The sequence below is a fragment of the Vidua macroura genome, chromosome 2 (genome assembly GCF_024509145.1).
Source record: "Vidua macroura isolate BioBank_ID:100142 chromosome 2, ASM2450914v1, whole genome shotgun sequence".
NCBI classification, from domain to species: Eukaryota; Metazoa; Chordata; class Aves; order Passeriformes; family Viduidae; genus Vidua; species Vidua macroura.
The window spans coordinates 20,331,527-20,359,194 of record NC_071572.1 but is presented as its reverse complement, the minus strand read 5'-3'; the positions used below and the strand labels follow the sequence as shown (position 1 = coordinate 20,359,194).

General features: G+C 39.0%; 1 protein-coding gene across 3 annotated transcripts in view; it reads left to right on the top strand.

The window, feature by feature from the left end:
* Positions 1-27,668, top strand: part of TBL1X (transducin beta like 1 X-linked) — a 192,592-nt gene that overhangs the window by 154,183 nt on the left and 10,741 nt on the right. For all 3 annotated transcript variants that reach the window (XM_053972155.1, XM_053972154.1, XM_053972157.1), the window contains 8 exons: positions 1,439-1,584; positions 4,171-4,420; positions 10,900-11,032; positions 17,880-18,021; positions 20,807-20,870; positions 20,971-21,068; positions 22,582-22,642; positions 27,075-27,196. In XM_053972155.1, coding sequence (XP_053828130.1) covers positions 1,439-1,584; positions 4,171-4,420; positions 10,900-11,032; positions 17,880-18,021; positions 20,807-20,870; positions 20,971-21,068; positions 22,582-22,642; positions 27,075-27,196 — 1,016 coding nt within the window. The remainder of the gene's footprint in view (positions 1-1,438; positions 1,585-4,170; positions 4,421-10,899; positions 11,033-17,879; positions 18,022-20,806; positions 20,871-20,970; positions 21,069-22,581; positions 22,643-27,074; positions 27,197-27,668) is intronic.

Genomic DNA, 27,668 nt, shown 5'->3' with positions numbered 1-27,668 from the left:
CAGGAAGTGAAATTAGGGTGGGAGGGGAGAGAGTGGAAGCCGTTATCAGGAAAAAGAGAAAAGCAGCAGCAAAATGTGTAGGGGGAAGGGAGAATCAGAGAAATACATACCTTGGTTTCAAATGTGGGAGGCATTCTGTTTCTCAGCTTGTTTTTGCTAGCTATCTGTGTTAATAATTGAGCTAGCTGGGAGAAGCATCTTGAAAAGAGAGAAAGAAATCACTACTGTCAAGCGAGCCCAAAATCACATCCCCAGCCTGCACAGAATTGGGCATTGCAGTCATATAGGGGAAATCCCTTAACGGACAAAACTATAAATGAAACTAGCGTTGACAAGGGGAAGAGACACAGCTATATTTAACAGAAGTATTTTCATTTAAAGCTGCTTTCTTTTTCTTTTTTGGGGGAGTTTGTTGTTTGTTGTTTTTTCTTGTCTAGCTGGTGGAGACGATGAGAGCTCTTCCTGTTTGAGACAGTGCATGGGTGGTTTCCCCAAGGCTTTTAATGTTAGATTAATGCTCTGGAGACAGTGTGATGATAAATGGGTTCCTACAGTTATATCTACATCCTGTTCCCCCTCCCCCCTCCCACAGCTGCCCCTCTGTACAGTCTCTCTGCAGCGCTCACCTCCATATCCAGCAACTGTTCTGAGCAACTTCAGCCAGAATTTAAGGCAGCACTCTTTAAAATTTGTCTGCCAAAATTCTTTAATTTTCAGTGCTGTCGCCTTCATTGCCACTTACTTAATCAGACAATGACAAAAATGAAACAGGGAAGAGAAAGACTTCTGGCTGAAGTACAGGCCACCTCACTAGCTTGTCATCTGCTGTGTGGCAGATCCCAGTTAATTACTTTTGCAATTGCTGTTCACATACAGAAAATAGGTTTACAGGGGTGGCCTTTCTGTAGTTTCACATTTTAACAGCAGTGCTCTGCCCATCATATTTTACTAAGCAATAAATGAGCAGAGGATTTGAAATCTTTTCGCTGGTATAAGGGAAGTGCTCCTCTGTGTCAGCTGCATCTATGCCTTGATTTTATACAACTTGCATGCTGGTAGGGATTTAAGTGCACAGCGTCAGCAAACACCCAGCACTGAAATTCAGCAAGGGAAATGGAGATATGAGGCACTTTTTTTAGCTGGACCTGCCCTTATGGCAATTGCTGGTGTTTACATGTTTTGTTTCAGTTAGTGCAGTTATTTTCCTCTGCATGCATTTCCATTTCTATATGGCTTCCCCTATATATGGGGAGGTGGGGGGGATGGGCAGTCAGGGTGGCTCAGGTTGACCTCCCCGGCTCCGAGCAGCCAGCCCACACCCATCTGCTTACACGGCAGCATCTCTTAGATCTCAAGACAGAATTATTTTTAGACCGTGAAGGTGTATCTGACTGGTGCATTTAGATTTCATATCATGGCTTCCTTTTCCTGCTCTCAGGTTTCTCCCACTCGGCCTTTACCTTCGGTATCGAGAGCCACATCAGCCAGTCCAACATCAACGGAACACTAGTGCCACCTGCCGCACTCATCTCCATCCTCCAGAAGGGGCTCCAGTATGTGGAGGCCGAGATCAGCATCAACGAAGTAAGTACCACCGCTGCCACCGCCGCACGATGGGACGTGCCAAGCAGCACACCCCAGCAGCCCCATCACGAGCTTCTCCTCATCTGGTTTAATTTTATTCCTCATACTTTGCCCAGTATCAGCAGAGAGCCAGAAAGCTCTGAGATGGAGGCGTGTTTCAGTTTTTTAGCTGTGGCAGGGAGGTGTTCTCTGCTCTGCTTACCTGGATATTCATGGTGTTTTTGCTACCCCAGCCAACAAATCCAGAGTGTACAGTGATTTCAGTGACTCTGGCGTAGATCATATGAGATAAAGCATCGTGTACATGGTGAAACAGTTGCTTGTAAATTCTGAATGTGGCTGGGGTGCAAGTTTTCTGTAGATACTGTATGAACAGCCACAAATTGTCTCTGTTCTCCTTGAACTGCCAGTCGAAACAAAGAAGGGATGTAGGAAAAGCCAGTGGTTTTGCCCTGCCAACCTTAAAGACGTGGTGCTTTGAGAGGGAATGAAGTGTAACAGATAAGCAAGTGCTGCATTACAAGATTTTTATGACAGATATTTCTGACTGACAAACATCGGTAATAAATATTAATACAGAGAAGCTACTGCTTTTTCCTCTATACCTGAATGTATGTGAATAGCATGGGTGAGAACAAAGGATTGTAAAAGAGAAAAGGCTGTGTTGTTTGCAATGTGTAGTTTGGAAACTCTTTTGTCTTTATTCAAACATTCTGTGTGATTTTTCTTTTTATTACTCAATACCGTGTATAAGATTTGTATATGTGTTACTTTGTAATTGGGGCAATAACATTTGACATTCACACCAAGCTGCACTTTGATGCAGTTGTAATAACAAGCCAGTGTTAGGAAGCTGTCTCAATTTGGTGCTAACATTTTGTCCCGTGCCTGAAACCGGAGCTACACAGTTAGAAAGTCCCAGCTCTGAAGCACCTGTATCAGGTCAAGTTGTAGGGGCCTGCACTTACCCAGCTTCAAGATTTTCTCTAAAATGAAAGAATAATCTGAAAATATGCCTGTTGTCACCATTAAGATTTATGTGCTCTCTCACTGTGGTTTGAGTCAGGTTGAACAGGGCCCTGAGCAACCTGGTCTCGTGGAAGGTGTCCTTGCCCACGACAGGGATGTTGGACATAGGGCCTTTAAGGTCCTTTCCAACCCAAGCCATTCTATGATCCTGTTCAGATAGATACTGTTAAGTATGTTACAGCAAAGCAAAGGCCATTCATGCTACATCTGAATCCCAGGAAGGGCTAGCATAGATGCTTCCCTATGTGTTACTTTTCTATGTGTAGTACTTAAGAGTGACAAGTAATCAGTGAGTCTGTAAACTAGTGTGTATAAAATTATTGTTTGTCATCTATTAAAGGGCAGTCATGTAAATAGGCCAGTGAGCACATTTACAGATGAAAATGTAAGATGTCAGGATCTGTTGGCAAACATTTTGTTTATTGTGTAGCAAGAATTTGAGTCAAGATTCAAATAAATTTTGGCAGACGCATAAAAAAATGTTGAGGAGAAAGAGATTATGGTTTCTTCTCTAACAACTGTCTCCTACTTTTTCTTCCCCATGAGGAAACAAATATGTATTATCTTAATACTGTAATTATTAGGGGTAATTCAACAACTAGGTCAGCAGAGACATACCAGTCAGGCAAGCAACTATTTTTCTTTATTAACTCTTCTCACTTATGGAAGATTACATTGTTTACCAGGCTACACAATCTATCTGTATCCTATTCTTGCTCTTTCTCAAGAACAAATCTTTCACCACGGGATCATTATTATTTCAAAGAATTGAAGGGAGTTCGCAGAAGATTGGCAAAATGCCACTTTGCAAAGACTACTGAAATCTTTCCCCTATATTTAAGATAATAGGAAAGTGAAAGTGAACAAAAGCTAAGTCAATATAGTCTGTATTAACTCTTCAATGGTCCCTAAAAGTTTACTCAATTGGTTTTTGAAGCTGAAGCCTAATTTACAAAAATCAAAATGAAAGTCATAACTATTATGAATAATATAGTGGAATAAAAGAAAAATAATGGTAAGGCTGTCTTGTATGATCAGCTACAACTGGTGGTGCTGGGCTGAAAAACACTGCGTAAGAAACCACTGAATTTGTGCATACATCATGTTTTGGCTGAGGTTCATTATGCTTCATCTGCTTCCATTCCATTCCTATGCTCCTGCAAGTGTAGGAAAATAAATAGTTTAACCAAGGTCTGTTTGCCTTTATCATGGCTTTAGCCATGACTCTGTTTTTTCAAACAGAAAACAAAGTGAAATTTTCTGCCACTGGTAAGACATATTTTTAAACACAGCTTAATTCCTTTTGCATTTATAAAGCATTTATATGGTAGAACTTTCTATAAAATTCCAACCAGTTACTTTTTCACTGATCAGATTTCTGAGTGGACCATGAATGCCACCATCATGGATCTGAGAGAGAGTCAGTCCATAGTCCTGTGGCCCTATTAGTTAAGTCAAAGTGTAGTGTCTTCACACAGCTTCGTTTTGTGATTCTTTGCCGCCTGAGTGGTGAAGATCCTAAACCTGGGATTTCCCTTCTGCTCATTTTCCCTGCAGGATGGTACAGTATTTGATGGCAGGCCAATAGAGTCCCTGTCTCTGATAGACGCGGTGATGCCTGATGTCGTTCAGACCCGACAGCAAGCATTCAGAGAGAAGCTAGCGCAGCAACAAGCCAGCGCCGCAGCAGCGGCAGCAGCCACGGCGGCCACAGCGGGAGCCACGACGACTGCTGTTTCCCAGCAGAACACACCAAAGAACGGAGAAGCCACTGTGAATGGAGAGGAGAATGGGGCACATGCAATAAGTAAGCCAGCGTGCAGCTGCCTGCCACCTCTGGGCAGTTTGTGTTTCCATAATACTCTAGTTCTTAGTTGTGGGGTGGGGTACAAGGTGTGCTTTCTGCTAGGTGGTAGAACCAAGGGCAATCATTTCCAGGAGGGTGGGGCATTTCTAAAAAGGGTGCTGAGTAAAAATGATGTTTCACATCACAGTGCTGTGTTTTACCTGTCCCTGAGAATCTGAAAACTTCAGATATGTTCAGAATTGCAGGTTGAAGACAGAATCAAGAAGTGGAGCTGTATGCTCTCTCCTTGGAGCAGGCTACCAAGACTTTACTATCAGCCTTCTAGATGCTTTTAGATATTGGACAAAAACAGGGCTGTAGACAAATCTTGTCATTTTGGCCAGACCAGGAGAGAGAGGGGTTGAGAGGCTGGGACTTTGTCTTGGTTTGAAAGACAGGTGTCTGCCAAGGGAGGCAGGAACCTCCCTTGGGATGGACAATATGGTCCCCTTACCTCCAAATTATTATGACTTTGAAATTAAGGGACTTTCAGGCAAAGATATGGGAAAAGGAGTAACAGTTCTTTACTGGTGTGTATATGTGTAACAAGGCAAACAAACAACCCCACCGGCAGCAACCACAGACAGAACCACAAACCCCGTCCCAGCCTTCTCAGCCGCTGGCACTTTCCCCTTCGGTGCAGTTCCGGTCACAGCCAGCAGGGGCGCTGCTGGCTCCCGGCCGGGCAGGGCCAGGTGGGTGCGATGGTTCCCCGCGGCTGCAGGGGGCGCTGTGGCGCGAGCTCAGCCACCTCTCCACACGGTAATGGCAGCTGAGCCGGCATAAGGGATGGGAAAGGGGGCTTGCTTTACAAACCCACAGGAGCAGTAGGTCCCAGTGCCTCTTTGGAGAGCAGAATGAGCTGTAGCAGGAACCTTGGAAGCAGCAAGGGTAGAAGAAGACAGCAGGAGATGGAGCCTCACAGTGGTGGTGAATTCTCCGCACAGCGATCACAGCCTGTTTGCCCTCCAATGCAGACAAGTGAGAGAGAGCTAGGGGCTGCACTCAGCCCCTTGCCCCAGCCCAAATCTCCTCCTATCTCTGCTCCTCCAAGAGAAACCACTCAGCTAAGAGAGTAGCTAGCCACACCCTTCCCCTGTACTGTGGCAACTTCTTTTGTCTCTCTTAAGTACCTGTTGTTATTGTCCCTTAGCAGTATATGGGAGAAAATTCCCTGAGAGAAAGAAAACAAAAGGAGTAATCCTTACCTCCAGCAGACCTACAAGCCCTATCTGTGTAATTGTTGTGTGACCAGTGCATAGCCGTGTGCAGTAACTGTCCTGTGGTCATCCATAGCCTTGGCATGGTCCTTGGCCCAGTTTGGCATGTTCCAGCTTCCATTTTTACAGGGTGTGGCCAAGCACAGGAGCATCCATAGCCTTACTGTCATGGTCATTAGCCCAGTTTGGACTATACCAACTATCCATTTCTGATCAGCATTGCCAAGCACATGTGCCAAGGACCATTCCCAGCAAACAGCTTGGATGCAGCCAACCTGTCTTGAAGGCACAGAGCAAAATTGTTCCTCGACCTTTTATTTAATAGCATGTGCTAATTCATACAGTCCACTGCAAGTATCCAACTGAAGGTCCCACCTTCCTGAGTCTTTGGGAACAGCTGGTTCTCAAGAGCGCTGAATTCACCTTTGTTCATGGGTGACTAAGGGAGACTGCACTTATATATTAATCATCCAAAGTCAGACATACCCAACATGGAGTGGGACCTACCTGCTTGTGTAACTAGAGCCTGATGACTGTGCTAACACTGTGGGGCAGATGGGATTACTGGTTCTGGTTTCTGTGTGCAAGGCCCATTTGCATACTGGCTGCCTTCTGAAACCAGCCCTTACTGCCCAGTTGTCTTAAAAGAAAACTCTAGAGGAACATGCGTGGCAGGTTTTGTAGGAAATTATAACAGCTCTTTGGCTTAGACAAGGTCAGGACTGCAATCATGTAACAGATTTTATTAGTTCTGCAGCATAGATACCTTTATCAGTCTCCACCTTCTCTTTGATCTGAATAGATTCCTCTGTGGGTCAGCGAGAAAAAACCTTTCAAAACAGGTTTTCCTTCAGAGAATTCCAGTTAGATGGGTTAGTTTCCCCCAGTAAAACTGCAGTTATTTAAATAACATTTTTGTTTGAGAAAGCAAACGTAAAAAATATCTGAACATTTTAAAAATATTAATTTGTTCTTAGACTGTGGATTGCGTATGTTTTACTTTCAACTAATCCTCTGCTTTGAAACCTAACTCATTTCATATGTGAAGGCGTGCAAACAGAAATTAAAGTACTGTTAAATGTATCAAATGCTGACATTTTGTTTGTTGACACAACTTCAGCTGACATATGAAAATTTTAGGGGAATGTCTCACTGGCACAGGCCCAGAAAAAATCAAATTCTTATCACTGGTTCATCACTGAAAGAGAAACACTCAGGTGTATTTCCTTCTGATCCAAAGAAATATACCTACTATTGTATTAACAAAAGGAAAACATTAAAGATCAGTTCATGTTTGTAGTCACACTGTAAGCCTGATGTTGCAAATCTGACATTTTCCAATGAAAAAATAATAATTCTCACAGCTATTTTTAATAGAAGGACTTTCACACACAGTTGCAGACCTTTTCTTGGAATGTAGAGAAGGACTTTTCCTGGGAGAAAGAAATAATCCTGGGAGACCTACTGAGTAGAAAAGACTGCTGATATGAAGGCTGTGAGAAACTTCCCAAACCTTAATTTTTACTGTTGTTGTATTCCACAGACCTGGCATATATTGGCACAGGTTTAAATAATGTGCTAGTCCTTAGTCATGACCTGGATGTCACCCAAGTATCAGGCTTTGAAAAGAGGCGGGATGGGTGGAGCGGGAGGAAGACATGTCTTTGAGAAATTACCTCGTTTGCATTTATTCTGGCATGGAGTTCTCCATGACACTCTTTAAGTTTTTCCAAAAAAGTTTTAAAATATTTAAATTATATGATAAGTTTTTGTATGTGGCATTACCAATACAATATGATAGATTTAAGAAGGAGATGAGACAAAAACCAATAACAATGATTTGAGGTGCAGATTCAAATACTGAACAAAAAAAGTTGCCGCCTTGTCTTGTTCCTTCCCAAGTAATGTTCTCAGTTTTAAGTCACTTCAAATGTTACAGGAAAAAATAAAAGTCAGCATGCAGAAATGGAGCCAAACTTCGGATTGTTTTCCAACACAAATATTTTTAGTGTCATTTGTATCATTATATTTGCAAGGATTGGCTTAGGTTTACAAAAATTAAAGCTCTGGAAAGAGAACTAAGCCCTGTTCCTTTATTAAAACTACAGCCATAAAGAACAACTTTAGTGAAAGGCCTCTTAAAGATTTAAGTAAAAAAAAAAAAAAAAGAAAAAATGTATTTCCTGAGAAAAGACAGGCTTAGCACTCATATGATCTTAAAAACATCTATTTTTTTTCTTTGGAGGAAATAGTTAATACTACTTATTAGTGTGTTAGAATTTTAATGCTTTGGGGTAATATGACTTCTAGTTTCCAGTCATTTGAGATTTTTGATACATTTGAGGAAAAGAATTATAATATAATGTAGACCATAAACAAAGATGCCCTGGCCAAATTTAGAAAATGTTTTGTGTTAACATTTGGACATTAGAGTCCTTCCCTATGTGACCTGCAGACTTAGTTTTTCACCTGAGGCTCTGCTGCAGTTAGTAGAAAGTCCTTCTCTTTCAGAGAACCCCCCTAGGGCAATTTTGTGCAAATAAGATCTTAACTGAAAGCTTTCTGCTTGGAAAGTACTTTAGAGCAAAAGAAGCTTGTTCTTGATGGTTACTGCATCTCACTTATCTGTTCATTCTCATTCCCCATGCACACATTGTAGCTTCATCCATAGGAAAGCCAAATTTCAAGGTCCAGGGCTCCCAAGAGCTCATAACTTGTCACTCTTGAGAGGGTGCTGGTTTGTGCTCAGGGCTGTCTGCAGTTTTTTGTTGTTACCATAATTTTATCAGTCATATACTGCAAGTGTCTCTCTGAATCTGATAAGAGCCTGAGGCAGTATCACAGAGGCATGAACTGTCCTATTTGTTCAATGGGGCGTTTTAAGTTTAGTGCTGAACAGTAACACTCTAAATATGAATGTTCCTGACTACTGATGCAAATAGGAAGAAAACACATAAAATGTGAACAGTGGCAAATTATTTTTGAAAGGCTTCTTATCCTTCCCTCTCTTTTCTCCTAAACCACCAAAACTGTTCTGTAAAAATCATTAGTGGAAGATACAATACAAAATAATACTGCAGGTATTTCATTGCTCCCAGAGGCCAGTTGGTCTTGCATGTACTAATCCATGTATCAGCTAATCAAGGTTTCTTTTTCACAGCATGACTATTCGTGGGGCTTTTTTCACAGCAGTTAATAGCATTCAAAGTGTGTGTCTAGGTTTTTCCATCTGGCCACGTACAAACAAAAAATATTCCTGAGTATCTGATGGCTTTGTTCTGATAGCTCCTCTTGACTCTGGGACCTTGGAGTAATGCTGCTTCCCAGCTGTCATTTGGTTTTAATCGAGAGCGAAAAGCAGCCCTGCCCTTAGAACCAGGCAGGTAACAGTAGGATCCTATGTCGTAAGCACAGCATCTCATTTAAATTTTTCAAATTAAAGTGCTTGAAATATCTTCTTGATTTACCCCCAGCTTCCAGCTCACATTGTGAAGAGGACACAGATGAATGCATAGCCATTGTCATGCTGCTGTTTTTCTCATGAAAATATGCTTTAAGCATGGTGAATCTGTGCTGTGATGAGCAATAGAGGTTTGTGAGTTCTAGGCTTGTATCTTCTGGTGGGTTTTAATAGTGCTTCACTCTTCAGTGCCTGACTGCTTGGAATATCAATTGGTATATCTCAACAGTATTCAGTCATACACATAGGGAATTATCAAGGACAATGCTTAACACAGGGACTCAGCATAGGTATAGATTTTCCAAGTAGGAATTTCCAGTGTTTATGCAGCAAGTCCATAGGTAATAAGTGTAGTCAAAAATATAGATATTTTTCATTAGAAATAAGCTGTCAAACTACTGTTAGTTATTTCCTGATTTTAATACTTGATTCTATGTGACTCGTAGATTCCATTCCATCTGTGGTGTAGATATGGCACAGACATAGTTTTAGGGTGCTAACCAAATACACAATGAGAAGCGCTATTTGTGTGAGTCAGCGTAAGTTAGGCAGAGCCAAACCAGGTATGTGAAAGCCTAGGTAACGATAGAAATCTGGAGATTCTCCCCCCACCCCCGGTGCCCCTTGTACAGTGTTGCAGTCTGTTTCACCAGCTGATGGGCAATAGTTTAGCAGAGCTGGATTATCAGGACAGATGGCTGATTTTAAATGCCATAAACATGCAGCAATAAGGGAGCATAATTATTCTACTTGCAAACCTATGGATCTCCATATGTGATTAAAGAATGAATAACTGAAAGACTTAACCCAGAAAGAGAACTTGCATTTTGATCAGTCAGAGCTGATCAGCTGGCCAAAGCATTGGTTTGGTAACAGGAGGCTGCCAGCTACCTGCTCTTGGATGTGCTTTCTGCAAAATGGGCCACACTTGGGTGTGTAGCACCTGCTGCCTGCTGTTGCAGTGTGTCACCTGTCCTTGGATGGTGTCTTGTTTGCAGAGAATAATAATCTTGTAATGCTGCCAGGAAGTTTAGCTGGAGCTTAATGAGGAAGATTTATACAGAAGCAGAGGAAGTCTGAAGTAAAAACATGGTTCATGATGAAAGTTGGAATGAACTGTTGTTACTAAGAGAAATCCATCATTTTAAATTCACTTTTTCGTGCTTAAGACAATAAAGGAAGTTTCTAAAAGTGATGTTACCTAGACTGCAGTCTAAAGAACTGCAGAGTTACAGCATGCAGGTTAAGTATATCTATGACTCATTTGGTACCCTTGTATGTATTACGATATCCCTGAGAAGGTGATCATTCACCATTTCCCTGATGTGCTCCAGGAATGAAGCCCCTACTCAGGATATTTTTTGTCTGTTAGTAGCACAGATACTACTTACAGGAGACTGTGTAAGAAAATATAAATGCTTTATGTTATTTTTTTTAATTATTTTAATAAATCTAAGTAATTTTTAATGAGGCCAGCTTCAAAAGAAAAACTACACTGAACTAAATCCTGAGTATTTGGGGGATGAAAAGCTATGTAGATTTATATAAAATGTTTTGGAAAGCTCTACATTTTGAGGAAATGTCATAAATTTGAATGGCCAGAGGGAAACAAATAGATTAATACTGTCAGTGACATAGCACGGAGTATTAATTTTGGTGTATATGCTGCTGTAAGCTTCAGGCCTTGGATAACTAGAATGATTTTAAAACAGACCTAACTGCATCTTGTAAACTATTTATTCTGATCTATCTCCTTACAGATAATCATTCAAAGCCAATGGAAATTGACGGGGATGTTGAAATTCCTCCTAACAAAGCAACAGTCCTTCGGGGCCATGAATCAGAAGTGTTCATCTGTGCCTGGAACCCTGTCAGTGACCTGCTAGCATCTGGGTAAGACAGACAGTGACTCAAACCAGCTGCTGCAATTAGAGAAAATTTAGAGATGCAAGAACTTGCAAGTGTATTTGGGATGTTTATCAGCCTGCAGCAGTGGTTTTTTTCAGCAGTACCATACCTGCATAACTGCTAAATAATTATAAGGTTTTATACAAATATTTGTAATATATTTATTACAAATATGAAGAATTTGTACATTTAAGATGTAAATTCTGTGGCACTAAATACATGAAAATATTTTTTTTAATAATTATGGATAATTCTCAGAATATTTGGAGCTCGTGTAATCTACTGCTCTTAGTTATTGATTCACACTGAGGTCTCAGAAAGTCGTTGGCATCCACCAGATTTTTTCAAAAGTATGGAGATGGGGGTGCTTCAGACTGGACCTAAGTTTGTTCAGTGAGCTGAACAGTAAGTAGTGGTTTAAGGGAATGCTGTGGTTTAGTGTCATTGGAAGGGAGTCCAGTTCATCCTCTGCAGGACTGTTCTGCAGTGACCACCAGAGCATCCTAAGTGGGACAATCAGGAGACTGACTTACAAAAGCACTTTTGATCCAGACAAAATCACAATTGTAAACATGCCCCAGGAGCTGTATGCAGGCATTGGTGGAGTCTTTGTTCATGCCTTAAGTTAAACCTTAACATGAAGACTAAATTTGAGAAGTCTAACTGGGAACATGGAGTGAAGCTGATCAAAGTTTGAGGAGGTAAATCACTCAGAGTTACTTAGCAGTATTAGGGTACTTTCCTCACAAGGAAGAGGAGAGTCCTTATTTTATTTCTAGCTTTTTTGCAAGATTATCGGAATAGTCTTCTTACCTTTGTTCACTTAGTACATGAAAACAAGGAATTACAGTATAAATAGAAAAGAAAAATAAAATAAATTCCATGTTGGATGATCAGCGGAGATCGCCAAGAGAGTGAAGATAAAAATTTCAAAAAAATAATCTCAGACAACAAACTGGTCTTTTGGAAGCCAGAATCCTGCTGAGTATGCTTTTTTTCCTGGAATATCCAGGTCTGATAGTACTTTTAGCATCTGTAGCACTAAATGCCTTCATTTATCAATTTTAAGCAAGTCAGTGCTTGCAACAGTGGACTTCTTCCCTAGGATCCATGGTGCACAGTCCTAGCATGCATAATTTAAATGGTGGAGCATTTCATAAACCGGAGTGTGTGTTGTAGTGTGTGTTTAACTTTGCCTCAGGGTGCTAAGCATTGGTAAATGGATCCCTGGATTGTGATATCTTAGAGGTAAACCTGTAGCTGCAGGTAAACCTGGACGATGATAATCGGAACTATTAGTCAGATATCTGAGCCAGAGGAATACCCTCTCACTAGCCATTCCATTAAGTTTTACCCTTCAGTGTAATAGGTCTTTCATAATGAGCTTTGCTAGTGACCGTGGAGGCACATAAATACACATGTGGTTACAAAGTACAATCATGTGCTTTAGTCAGACTAATAGCAGTGCAATGACAATGAAAATAATTTAGATCCATGTGCATCCTGGTCAGATTTTAGCCTGCTTGTAAGAAACGAGGTAGGGATGCAGCTAGAATTGGGGTAATGCAGCAGCCAGTGCCTGGTGAAGCTTAGTGACTGAAATGGCAGAGAATGCACAGAAGAAAGTGAAACTGAAGGAAGAGAGCTGAGTGAGTGATTATGCCACTGCACAAAGAAGCCTTTGTCTGGTATAACAACAGTGCAAGCTTTTATCTACAGGTAAACTCCCTGTTACAGCACCAGTTAAACAAGGGAGAGAAGTTCCCTGAGATCCACAGTATACTGCAGTTCTGTTTGCCCTTTACGAAGTAATGATTAAAAAAAGAACACTGCAGTTAGTCTGACGTGTGAGCGTCAGCTTGTTAGATTCTGTAACAGCCATATTGTGCTGTCCAGTCAATACTTTTCTTCGGGTTTCCCATCTGCTTGATTGTACCCATCTTAAAAAACACATTTCAAAACCTAGCTATTAAATAGAGGAAATAATAACATATTTGTTTTGTTTATAAAGTGGCTAATAGATTCTCAATTAATGGCAAAGTATTTTCCTGAAGCCTTGTTACATAGGCAATAGATTTTTCCAACTAGCAGTAGCAGTTTAGACAGCAACCTGATGTAATCCTCAACTAAAAGAATAATGCAGGTTCAGAACCTAATCTGAAGCAAACTGTTTAAGAGAAATGTAGACTCAATTACCCAAAACTAGAGCACTACTTTCCACATTTAGTGACTATCCCACTGAGAAAAAGGGATTTTGATATTTAATGTCGTATCTACTCAGTTGCTTTTTTCCTAGTGTGTGAAGACTAGCACAGTAATATATACTCTGGGCTTTGCAAACAGCTATTTCAAAATATAACAGAGAGACAGGAATTTCTCTGATCAAATAGAAATATATATTCTGCAGCTGCTCTTCCCCCTCCACCACACACATAACCCTTAAAGCTGAGGATGGGGGATGCTAGAAATACCAGTAAATGCTATCAAAGGCATGACTGTCATCAGATGCCTATGAAAAGAATGCTTAGATGTTATGAACAGAAGCATTATAATAATAGAATGAAGTGTGTACATACAGCCATGTAAGATGATTAACTACACTTTATTAAGTAAGTCAACATTCCAAAGCAAATAATTGCATAGAGTGTTTTGGTCAGGTGAAAGAATACCAAAAAAAGAGGTGTTTGGTTAAATCTCAAGATTTGGCCATTCCCAGCCATAAACCCAAAGACTGATATCTTCCGCTAGTTATCTTTCAATATCTAAGTTTTAATTTCATGACACATTTAAATTGTTGCAGATGGTTATGTTCCCTGTGTAGTGCAGAAATCCATTACAGCTGCATCCACATTAGTAAACTAACTGTGCCTGGGAATATTCCTAGGCACTGAGGCCAGCTGGCACAGAATGGCTGGTGTCTGTGCTAGCAAACTGCCCTGGCTGCCAAACAAACTGCACATTGGGAATCATCTCTGGACATTGTAACCATGCCCAGGAGTTATTCAGAGAGAACATCAGAGACCCAATCAAGAGTGCTAATTAAAACAAGCCAAAATCTGGCCAGGGAATAACCTGTCAGTTTGCTTGTGCAGGTCATCGTGGTCTGGTGACACAGAGTGTTCTGAACATGCTTGAATTTCCCAGTGTGGATGTGGATGGACTGTGAATGTCAAGGCTGCTAGAGCCTTGAACTCCAGAACCTTTTCCAGTTGAACTTAGGATGTTTTTGTCATTGTGTACCACTGCTGCTTCCAAGAGTGTGTTCTGTTCTGTGACATCCAGCCATGCCCTTCAAGTAATTCACCCAGCCATGAAGCAGAGGGATCTGGCCTCAGTCCCAAAACTAACAGTAGGTTTCTTTTCTTATCAGCTAATCTATGCCAGCCTTTCTCACACAGAGAGGCTGTGACTTGTCTCTTCTAGACCACTCTGTGCACCTTTTGCTCTCTGTAGTCAGCAAAGTAACTATCTGTAAAAGCTGCTGTCCGAGATCTTTCAGTTCTGGCTGGGTCTCTTGGAAGCAAGAAAAGATGCTTCCAGGCTATCTGCCATCATAGTTTCTGGGTTTTATATATATAGTACTTCAGGTTACTGTACTCCTCATATTAGTGGTTTAGGATCCACTGTAAATTACCTTTCAGAATAATCCTTTTGACTTATCCAGTTGAGAGTGTTAATTACAGACACCACCGCTCAATGTCAGTGCCAGATATTAATTCTGCTAACTCTAAGTGCTTATTTGTTATCAGAGGACTATTTGGACTGGTTTCCTCAGTGCATCAAATCCATGAATGCAAAGTGGTCAGCTATTAGGGGAGGTCGACTTGAATAACCTGTAGCAGGGAATAATGTTGTAGAATCAGTGGGGCAGAGATCTTAATCAGGACACCTGTGAGGCACTTCCTTCTACTAACTGCCTAGGAAGAGTAAGCACTTAGTTTAAGAGACGTGCTTTATTAAGGAAATGTTAGATGTAAAAAAAAAAAAAAAAAAGAGGAATTTCCTTCCCATAATTCTTTTAATAATATCTCTTAAAATAAATTAATAAAAACTTTAACCTGTTGGAGCCAAAGTAGTAAATACACATTAGCAATATTGCTAAAACAACAGGGATTTGAAGTCTTGTAGCTGAAGATTAGAAATACCAAGGTTCAACAACCATCTTGCAAAATTCTTCACCCAGCTGCAGCACTTACAACAATCTCTGTGCTCCCATCTACAGAATGGTGATTTAATATGTCACAAATTAAATTCCAAAAACATTTGTCCACCTTGATTCATTAACATACTGGGGCAGGAGAGCATGAAATAAAATCCTTTCAGAAATAGGCTTCCTAAAATTTGGCAGTACTCTACCCTAGTGCAGAGGAGTATACCTATTACTCAAGTGTTCATGACTTGCATGTTGGAATGAGCTGCTTTATCATGTAGATAGAAATGCTTCTGTGGGCAAAGGAGATTAAATATCTTTTTGAATTGTGCTTGAACTGTGCTCCTCTAATAAGGCAGGGTTCACTGAATCGTTCAACAGAAATCAGAATACTTTCCAGAGCGTTCTCTGGACTCTTTTTTTTTCCCCAGCAACAAAAGGGAAGACACACAAATACCCTTGCTGCACACTGGTAGGCTTATAAAGCCTCTCTGCAGGGACACATAATAGCTTATGTAGCTTTGGGAAAAGAAAAGGGAAAAACAAAATTAAAATACTGGAAAATAAGATTGCCCAGGCCTTGCCAGAAAACCGACTAAATAAAACTGTTGAAAAACAAAACATAACCCTTTTAGAACTAGCAAATAGGATATTGTATTTGATAGCCAAGTGACCGAGTACCTTATTCACAAGGTCCAATAACAAACTGAATTATTACAATGAAGGCAGGATGGTCCTGCAGTCTTATATAGGAGAGAAGCCAGCTCTGAAGGAATTTCCTACTTAGCATGTTAATCAATGAAGCAGTCCTTTAAAGACTTATGTTCCCGTCATTGTTAATTACCACAGTTAAAGATGTTCCTTAACTTCTGAGCCTCATGATTAACTTGGTTAATTTTCTAGCCAACATATGCAAAAATGTCCGTTTTCCAGACCTCTGAAGAAATAAGGGTGTATATTACAGTCACAGCTGTGTGGTGGCAAAAATTACCCTGATCTGAATTATTTCTTAATCACTAATGTGAAAGATATGTCTCGAAAATTAAAGAGTGGCTTTACAGGAGTAGCTGGGTTCAAAACCCTGGCCAGCCTTCACATCTCAGCTTGGCATAAAGGTTCACAGGAGATGGGATCACATTCCCCAGGCATGCCATAACCCAGAAGAGCTCAGAGCTACTAATACAGGCAGAGGGGTGTTTGCTTTTACACTTGAAATGTTTGTGTAAAATTAGGCTAAATTATTAGTAAAATAATATGCAGAGATCAATGGAGTTTGATAATTGCTTGGTCAATATTTGCATTTGAAGACATGTCAAGTGTTGAAAGTTTGCATGGTATTCTTAGTATCAATAATTAAAATGCTTTACTAGTAGACCAAAAGAAAATTCAGTATTCTCTTGTGCTGGATTTCTTTTTCAGTAAAACATGGCTTATCAAAGCAAAAATGGATCTCAGGTGGATCCATTTCTTCAAAAATGGATCTTTGAAGAAAGACTTTTTCTCCTTGATAGTGTATAGGAAAGAAAGTTTTTTTGTCATTACTTTAAAAAAGAAGGAAAAGCTAACACATCAGATGTATCAACAATGAAATTTCATCTAAACTGTATGAATTCTTGCAAGTACAAGAGAGATGCTAACTCTGCTCCAAGTTTCTACTTACTGCATGTAAATGAAAATTGCTTTCTGGACAAAACAAGCAATCCAGGGTACTTGGTTTTGGTCATTGTTGTTTTAAAAAATGAAGGAGGGCGAAAAAAATCCCAGTAAACTTTTAATGTGGAATATCTTCCACTCCATGGCAAATTATGTCTGAACCTCGGAGACATATTCAGTAGAATAAAGGTTTATGCAAAGTCAAAATAAATATATTATTTACAAGTAGATAATGATAAACTCTTCCTCCTCAAAACCTTTTCTAGGCAAAATCAGGGTTTCAACCTGCATTAAAAACACCTTTGTAGAAAATAATAAGTCTATAAAATAGATCAAAATCCTGATGCTGCCTCTGTCTTGTTCTATTATGGCAGTACTTTGCCACTTTTTCAGACATCATAATGTAAGCAGCCAAGCTACAGTCAGTTACTGTAAGTTGCCCCAGACTAACTCAGTTATGGTGATGCCAGCTTTAGGTATGTAGTGCAAAATGTAGACAGCGAGTTTATGTAGAAGTTTTAGGTAAAACTTCCCTGAATAAACAAAATTATGATGACAGGTAAAATTTAAATATGTGTTAGCATTTTTAGAAAAGTACACAGAGTACAGGAAGAGTTGGAAAGAAAAAATTACTTCATAAAGGCTTGTAGTGCCCTGATCCATTCAGCAGGTTTAGGGAAAGGTGGTTGGATCTACTTTGGACGCACTAGGCAGTGCACAGGGGAAATAGTAAAATTCTCAGGAGGTTCAAAACAACTTCTACTTGCAAAATTTGGAACATTTCAATAGAATAGGGCCTTCCCTTAGGTGAGCTTCTGCTAATTTCAGCACCAAAGTCTTACACCTGCGTTTTATGCAGAGCCCTGTGCAGACAGACACTCCTGTCACAGTGTAGGCCAGCGGCTCTTGTTCCTCCAATCTCCTGCAAGGCTGTAATGTTGTCTCAATGAAAACAGAAATACAGGTTTTTACACTGTTCGCTAGGTCAACATGAGGAGTTTTCAACTTATTTGCATATTTGCTTTATAGATCCGGAGACTCAACGGCCAGGATATGGAATCTCAATGAAAACAGCAACAGCGGTTCCACTCAACTAGTTTTGAGGCACTGCATAAGAGAAGGAGGACATGATGTCCCCAGCAATAAGGATGTGACTTCATTGGACTGGAATGTAAGCTAACTTCTAAGACTGTGCATGGTTTTTAACTGTCTAAATTTAATTCCAAGGCAATTACATTTGCTGCTCCATATCTTTCATATCTGAGGTGACCAAAAGCTCTGTCCTAACCTACTGACCTCTTGTTTCAAATACCCATGATAGGCTGAACTTTCTCCTACATGCTGTAATTTTCCAGGACTGTTGCCATCTTCAAGCTTAACAATGATATATTTATATCTCTATTTTAGGAGCATGGGTAAAAATAAACTTAGCTAACTTTAAGAACAAAGATTAAACAAACAATCTGTGTAATACTGAAGCATCATTAATAATGTATTTGGATCTCATAGTTACTTTATTTTTGCATGTAAGGAGATAAAAGCACCAGTGAAACTTTTTCTGAGGTTGGACTCTCCAGATCATCTCATTTGACTTATGCTGTGCACAGCAAAATATGTTCACATTATTTTCTTTGTCTTGATAGGAGCATGTGTAGTTACTCTGTTCTTACCTTCTTGGGGAATCTGTCTTGCCTAATGCCTTTTTTACTTTCATCCTGCAAAATCTCCTATCTTAGATAATGTGCTCCTGCACAAAGAATATGGAAGTGAGCAGAGAGGACAGGTATTGTTGAGAATCCCCAGTGTCTGGGCAGTGCCTTTGGGCTGCTCTAATATTTGCCAGAAAAACTTAAAAGACCCTGCAGGAACCTTAATTACTTCAAGATAATTTTCATTCTGTCTGTTTTGCTGATATTAGTACAGACATAGTGATCACATTAGTTTTGTTTTCATAGGAAAACAGATTAATTAAATACCAGAAAGGATTTTCAGCAGTTATGTACAGTCTCAGTTGCTGGCCAGAGATCAAGTTTCTATTAATCTTTACTGCAGTATTGTCCTTCAGGTGAGCTAGGTGGTTCACAAAGTAAAAGATAAGACCACTGCACAAGTCACCTTTCCCCTGTGTATTTTATATTTGCACAATAGAAGAAGTTGGTGAATAGTACAGAAAGTAGAGGTAGGTCAAGGAAACAGCTTATGTTCATTACTTGTTTCCTGTGGATATTAGAGTGAATAAAAAGAGTTGTGAAAAAAATACATCTAGGAGTAAGAAAAGAGAAACTGAAAGAGGAAAACATGCAATGAGTGGAGAACAGTTAGGAGAAAATTTGTCCAAAATATAGGACATCCTCTATATTTCCTGTCGTAGTTCCTTACCTTCCAGACTTCATTGGTACTTCACTTGCATTGTACTAGTACTTAAGTTAGGGAAATATTCCTTATTCAAATACTTCAAGGGCTTCCAACTTACTTTCAGTTTCCCAAATAATGTGAATTACTAGCAACAAATTTGGATAAACTGTATATCTAAGTTCCTGAGCTTTTCTTTTTCTCTTTTTGTCCTTTATCACCTTTTTTCTCATCACCGGTCCAGAGAAGTATACATCACAGTGAGCTTTGCTTAGGTTATGATATTTTCCCCCCTACATTATTATATACTTGAGTTAAATTTACAAGTGCTCTGAGTCAATGTTTTTGGTAGATTGGAGTGGGCATATGTTTTAAAGGATTATTTCATGCCTTTTTCTAATTTTCTATTCATCAAGATAGAAATGCCGTCTGCCTTTATTGTTTATTTAGAACCACAATATTAATCATATTTCCCTGTGAAATATTCACACTGGTGGTATTGAATTAGTTCTTCTCTGGTTTATGTGACTTACGTGACAAAAGGGTTATAAGAAGGGTTATTTCTGGAGGTCATATTCAGATCATGCTCTTTGATACCATGGGTAGGATTCATCTCCTGTAGGTTTATCCATCTAAGCTAGTCCTCTAGACTCACCTTAAGTCAGCAGAGACAGAGACACATGCCTTAATATTGGATTGGGCATAATCTAAAGCCAACGAATTCATGAGTTACACTTCAGAGTTGCAGTTACATGATGCTGTTAGTAATGGAGGGAGACTAGATGGCACTCTTGAACTAACTCCTGACTTCTGCACATCTGGAGATAAATGGGATGAATCTCACTCTTAATCCAGGTTCTGAAATGTTGAAAAAATGAAATATCCTGCTTCAACAGTGTCACCAGATGGCTGAGTCGAGTTCTGTTTTAATTATTCTCATTCTGACCTAATCACACCAGTGTCACTGGTTGCACAGGACATATCCTTCTGTGAAGGGTTCCTTCCAGAATACATGTAACTTGCTGATTAGATTCATGGGCTTTTTTCCTCCTAATTGGGGCCCATGAATCCATTTTTTCATCATGGTACAGTGCCCGTGAGCACGTGTGGGAGTCTGTGTTCAGACAGGTAGAAAGCAATTCCTTGGTGGTAGATAACATTTGAAGTGTTCACCCTGAGTGTATGTGGCTTAGGGCCTTCCTTCAAGTAGGAAGTGCCTGAGTTTCACTGAACTGGGATTTAGTCTGGGTTTAGGTCATCTGTTGATGTTTTGTAGGGCCTTTATGGCTAAGAAGTAGTATCTGCTTGTTAAGTGGAAGAAGCCCATAGAACTTGTTCTATCTTGTTTTCTTTTTCTAATCTTTTTGATTAAATGGCTCATATCTGATGGTATAGCCCAGTGTTTCACTGTATGTTAGAGGATTTTATTTCCTCTGTGCTGTCTGAAGTAATAACCTTTAGTTCAAATCATAGCATAATCCATTTCAATGAGCGGACTCAGAATCATAAATCACAATTAGCAAACCTTAAAAAAGAAAGAAAAAGGTTGGTTGAAACAGGTTTTATCTCATATCCACCTTTGCCATTTATATATATTCCAACAGAGTGATGGAACACTATTGGCTACAGGCTCATATGATGGTTTTGCAAGAATATGGACAGAAGATGGTAAGTCAAACATTTATTTTTCTTAAGCATCAAACAGAAGTGACTTGTATTTTGACCAGTTTGTAAAGAAATTGTAATAATAACCTGTTCTTTATTCCAGGTAACCTTGCAAGCACCTTAGGTCAACATAAAGGTCCAATATTTGCCCTGAAATGGAACAAAAAGGGGAATTATATTTTAAGTGCTGGTGTTGATAAAGTGAGTTTTAAAAATACATTATTCTAACATATAAGTATGCTGATAAGTGAGCTTGTGCTGCTAAATTCCTTAAGATTATTTTCTTCTTCTCCAGGCGCCCTGGAGAGTTTACATTTCTTTAATATAATTTAGTGCATGTTGATTACATTTTTTGAGGCTACATTAATGTATACTATTTTCACAGAAAATATTTAACTTTAAAAAAAAATGTGTAAAATTGCATCTTGAGTGTATCTCTGTTAAGGAAGGAACAGCTTCCAGTACTTATATTTGTAGTTTTATCAGCTAGCTATTTACAGGAAGAAAGTGATCTTAAAGATACCACACCTTTTAGCTCATCTAATTGTTGAAACACTTTTATTTGAATAAAATATATATAGCTTCCTCTAGAAATATGCAAAAAAATATGATTCTGAACTGAAAATCTAGCAAAATGTAGTAGTTACAGCTAAGTGCACATTAGAAATTAAAATGAACAGATGACTGATGATCCATTAAAATTGAAACTGGAAAGTACACAGCATTCATCTTGCCTAACTTTCAATGTCTAAAAATTAGATGCATATGTCATCCTTGGCTTCCTTTACAATATTCAGAGAGAAAAATGGCACTTCTAAGGGATAGGCTGCATGGCCTGTGTTCCAGTGAGATGCACTGACAGTGCATCCAGTAGCTGGCAGAGGGGAGTCCAGCTGAGGTTTGTACATCTGTAAGCTCAGTGAATCCCTATATTTTCATATCCTTGTGAAAATGGAGGCTTAGTCTTACTCACTTTAATACTGCCTTATATTCAGCTACACTGGTTTCCCAATTGTAATTCTATTACTCTGGCAAACTTACATTCTCCATAAAAGCAGCATTTCTTTTGGTAATCCATTATCAGCAAAATTATGCATCCTTAATTTATCTTCTGGAAGTTTATACTCCCAGTAAATTGACAATTCACTCAGAAGGTGGTATTGAGCTCTACAGGGGACACACTCACGTGTGCTTGTGAGTATGGATTAAACCTGTAGTAAGCCAATTACACCGGAGTGTGTCCCACCTCAGTGGCAAGAAGTGTTGTGTACTCTGCTGATAGAAAAACATTTCACTTGTTGGTTTGTTACAAATGGGGTTCAGCATCATTTCGAAGTAGAATTCAACTTGCATCTTTTGAAAAGGGAAAAAGTGTTCTTTAAAGATCATAACTGAAACTTTTTTTTCAATATGCTTATTAAAAATGTATAGTGTTGTCTCCTAGAGCTATTCAGAGAGAGTATGCCCATTCTTCATAGTTATATTGCTTCTTCTGTAGGCATGATGCTTCTTTATCTACACTTAGATTATTATTCTGTAATACCTAGAAGTAATTTCTGGTTTTCCCACTGTTTAGCACGCAAGGCTCTCTGTAGTCAATAATTTTATCAGTTCATCATTTGGAATTGCTACTTAGTGAGGGTACTATTTGGCTTTTTTTTCTCTGAGATGAACAGTCACTAATCTTTTTTTTCCACCCTTTCTTTGGATGCAGACAACAATAATTTGGGATGCTCACACAGGAGAAGCTAAACAGCAATTTCCTTTCCATTCAGGTACTTTTTGTGTAACTCTTGTTAGGAAAATGAAATGCAGTTTTTAATTCTGTCAATGTACTTTATCCATATCTGCTGGAGAAAAGTTTCAATCAAGTTTTTTTTGTGCTTTAACTACCCTGAGTATCATGGCTTTTGGGTTTATTCTCATTTCAGTAAGACACAGCTTTGTTCTGAGAGAATCAGCTTTGAAAGCTGATTTTAGGAGAGAGTTTGTACACCAGCCGTGTCTACCTAACTGAGCAGTCCTGTTGTTATCTATGTGCTTGAATAGTACCAGGTGGTGATTCATGAAGAGAACTTTCAGTGGAGGTGTCTGGATTCTTTTCAATTCTCTCTGCTCCTGTTTCAATGAAGCTGATTTGAGGCAGAAGCAGGCAGATCTCCCATGTACCTTGCATTCACCACTGCACTCACAAAGGTCCTCAGAATTTCTTAGCTTTTAATTTTAACTTGAATTTCTTCAATATTTGCTTTCTCTGATTATTGGAAATCAGTTGCCAGCCTTGAGTTTCAAAACCTTGCTGCACCAAAATGCTATGAGGATGGTTACTTGTAGGACTGTTTTAAGAAGACAGGAGATGTCACAGATATTAAATAGTCTTGAATAACAGGCAGTCATTGGCATAATATTGAAATTCACCTGGTACCAGACTTGTAAGATGATGACTGAATTAATGATCTGAAGTGGCTAACATTTTCACAGTGAAGAATTTTAAGAAGTATAGTAAAACTGAGTTTAAAACCATGAGAACCTTCTGGATTCTGATGCTAGAGGTGTTCATCTTCCTAGTTCGCTGTAACTAATCCATTTTTAAATACAACAAGCTTTCACAATGGTGTTTAAAAACATATTTCAACACTAATTTTAAAACACTATTTTGCACATGCTTTTCAACTCAAACTGTTCCTATTCTCACATTTACACTGATGTGAATAAAATGCAGTAGCAGTCTAAATGATTATTCAACAGTAGACAAAAAGTATGTCCATGGGCACAGCAAATCCATACTCTGCATTTTTGTCACTTGTCTCCTCCTTTATTAATGCAGCTGTTGGTTTAGAGGAGTTGGTGTCTGCTGACAGATTTTCTCACTGTGGCATTTATTTATCTGCCATAACTGCTCCATAACAGGAAACTGTGCACAGAGAGTGATTTAGTTAATGAGACTCTTAATCCTCTGATCCCTAACTAGTAATCTAAACAGTTGTGGATTCAGAACTTGGTTGCCCCTTCAGAATCATGTTCACATACATGTAAGCTGTCTTAGCTGTGATGTGTATCAAAGACAAATCACCCAATCCCCTTTTTAGCCAGTTGAAAACTTAGCTGTATCTACCAATGCAATATGTCCACGTGCATGAAAAGATTTTTTTAAAAAATTCTTACAGCACATGCTGTTTGTCTTTGGAACATGAGACACAACTGAAGTGTAGACGTGGAGAAGCTAATATTTTTAATTTTTTTTTCACCCTTTCATATATGTTTTCATAAGGAAGTAAAACAGTTATTAAGGAAATGCTTTTAAGGAAATTTTTCACTGGGAGAAAGCATATATCCTACAAAATCTTAAAAACAACCAGACTCTCTACTCACTTTGTTCTCACAAGTCTAAAACCACAAAGACCTCACCTTGTCCTCTTTGCATCACCAGGACAAACTAACAGCAAATTCCTTTCCATATCTGGAATCTGAAAACCTTTTCTACATTAGGATTAAAGGTGGCATTTTAACAATTAAAACTCTAGTCTGGGCAGGATATACTTCCTTTAACACATACTTCTTTGAAGTCTGGAGGTAGTTGGCCTGGAAAAAGCAAAAAGTTTTTTTACTGTCTGCTTCTTTACAACAACTGGTTTAGTTTACACTACATGGACAAAACTGCCATCTTAAAATACATAAGGAAAAGTCCTTTGTCTGGGTGTTGAAGGCCTCCATGTCATTGGTGTTCCCATGTAATTTTTAAGGTTTTTTGGTCAAAATAAGTAACTATGCAGATAAGTAGCTTCTAGGGTTTCATCATTTTTTGCAAAACTATGAATCATCATATGGCATTTGATCAAAATACATATTCATAAAACTTACTTCTTTAAAAATGAGCTAAATAATCCAATTTTGACATTTCCTGATAGATACAAACTGATGTCTATGCTTGCAGGAACAAGTTGTTAAATTGACACCAAAAGAAGTATTTGTGTGGCCAGTTTTAACCATCTAGTTGTGTAGTGACAGGACAAGGGGTGAATGGATTCAAACTGAAAGACAGCAGGTTTAGATTAGATATCAGGAAGAAATTCTTCACTGTGAAGGTGCTGAGGCACTGAATCAGACTGCCCAGAGAAGCCCGGGTTGGATGGAGCTCAGAGTAATCTGGTATAGTAAAAAGTGTCCCTGTCCACATCAGGTGTTCTTTAGGGTCCCTTTCTACCTAACCCATTCTATGATTCTGTGATCTAAGTGCTCTGAATCAATTTGTCCTGAAAAAGCCTAAATTACCAGATAATTATTGTAACACTTTCATTTTTGGTTTTTATTTCTTAAGGATTTTTTGCTGCTTTTATTATGATATGATATGATATGATATGATATGATATGATATGATATGATATGATATGATATTCTAATTGTTTTTATGCAACTGGCTGGTATCCTCTTGTTTTGGAAATACTTTGGCAATTTGATTATTTGCATCAAGAACCATGTTGCTTGATTTTTTTCAAACCTTTTTATGTAGTTACTTATCTAGTAAACACATGATTGGGTATACCAATAAATGAATCAGTATTAGTTATCAGCACTTTATGATTCAAATTATGCTGCAATGTAAATCCAGCTTTAGGTGGATTTGGCTTTAGGTGCCAATAGCTGTCTGAAAATTAGTTTTTTATTCATACATATCATACTAGATACTAGCCCTGAAGGCATATTGCTATTAATCATGGTATTTTTTTTGTTTGCTTTGAAATAGTAATACAAAGCTTGTATCATAAAAAGAAAGGCAAACAGGCAGTTAGAGAAAGATCTTTTATTTTTTACTGATCCTCATTCATATTTGTTGGAAAACTCAAAAGTAGTCTGCCTTTCTCACACAAATTGCCTTTCTATTTCTGCAAGGTAGTAGTTCCTTACCTGTCATACAGAATTATTGAGCTTTTTCATTAATACTGAAAAAAAACCTTGTCTATGAAACAATGTCAGCCCTTCATTCTCATTTAGGGAGCTACCTGATGATTCAGACAGCGATATGGATCTATTTTGTTTTGCAGTTCATAAAAATTATAATAGGAAAAGCATATTTAAATGTAACAGGCTTGTCAGAACAGATATGTTTTCACCTCTGTATTACTAAAGTATCTTTCTAAACATGTTTGAGTAAGGAATTTCTTGGCTTCATTTTAATTATAAATTTGCGTTGTATCTTTGCCAGGAAGAGATTCAACTTGGTTTCCTATATGCTGGTCTCATCCTAGCACACTTGCTTCTCACAAGAGTGTGCTGAGAGTGAAGATTTCTATATTTTAGCAAGTCTTATGTCATCCTCTGGAGGGCAGCTAAACTCTATCCTGAGGGAAAAAAACCCAAGCAGCAGTCATAGAAACACAAGCAAGCTGTTTGTCAGCAGCTTCCTCCTGCTCCTGCTTGCAGTCTGCAGTGACATGCTGGAAGAGTTATTTGGGGATTTTTTCCCATTCTTTTTGCAAAGTGTGTGTGTGTGTGTGTGTGTGTGTGTGTGGCACACAGGCACTTCCTACATGCTCACATGTTCTCTGTGCACAGTTTTGTTACTTCAGTGCTACTTAATGCCAAACCCTCTCCAGAAACTCTTCCTCTCATTTCAGATGAGGCTGATCAATGTACTTGCCTAAAACCAGTCCCCAAGCAAATTAAACTGAATTTCAGTATTATTAATCCATGCACAGAATGATAGGTTTGTATCAAAGGTTGCATAAAGCTCTAGTGCAAAGGGACACAGCCACCTGCTCCTCCACCTTCCCATGTGTTGTGTCTGGCATTCACAGGAACATGCTTGTCTAACCCAGATGGAATTATCCACATTTTTTCTGGGTTACTTTTCTTTCAGTTTCTTCACTGAACTGGGTTACAGAGGGATGAATGCTAGACATAACCCATGGCATGCATAGCTGGGAACAGAGAGGGTGGAGGTAATGTTTTGCCCCCTCTTATGTAATTTGACCCAGAAGATTCTCATAAGTAGATGCTGTGCAAAGTATCCAGATTATCCACTGGAACAGAAAAAATACTTTGTGCCCTTCAGACAGTCCCTCTCAGCCCTGTAACTGGCAGCAGGTGACAGACTAAGAGCTAGCCTGTAGTCAGTTTCATCCAGATAGGCAATGGGAGGAAAATTACTTGGGATAGCTGTTTCTTTGTTGTGATCTCTGATATTCCTTCTGTTGTTTGTATTCACAGCTCCTGCTCTGGATGTAGACTGGCAGAACAACACTACTTTTGCCTCCTGCAGTACTGACATGTGCATCCATGTATGCAGACTTGGCTGTGATCGTCCCGTTAAAACCTTTCAAGGACACACAGTAAGTTTAAGAAGTCCAAAATGTTAGTGGTAAAGTCGCAGCAACATGTTAGAATGATAGCAGATGATGGGTTTGCAGACTATATTCTAGCAGCAAAGGTGTTACATCCCATTGTTTCCTTAAAAGTATATTCCTTGGGAGTGAGTGATTCACTGCCTGTGAGAAGGGATAAAATGTTCTAAATCACCACAGGAGGCAACACCTCCAGTTTAAACGGTGAGAGTGTTTCTGGGTAGCATGAGCTGCAGACTAAAGGCACATTCATAAATAACATTCTGTTTTCCACTGGCTTAATTTCCTTTACTAAATGACAGCTATGAATAAGGAGAGAACAGTTTACCTCCAGCCATTGTTCAGTTTTAGAATCAATTTAATCTAATATGATATATTAAAGATGTGTTTCCCTAGTCTTTTCTTGGTGGTATTTAATGACTGTCAAAGGTTACTTTTTCTAGGTTTCATTTGTGAGAAA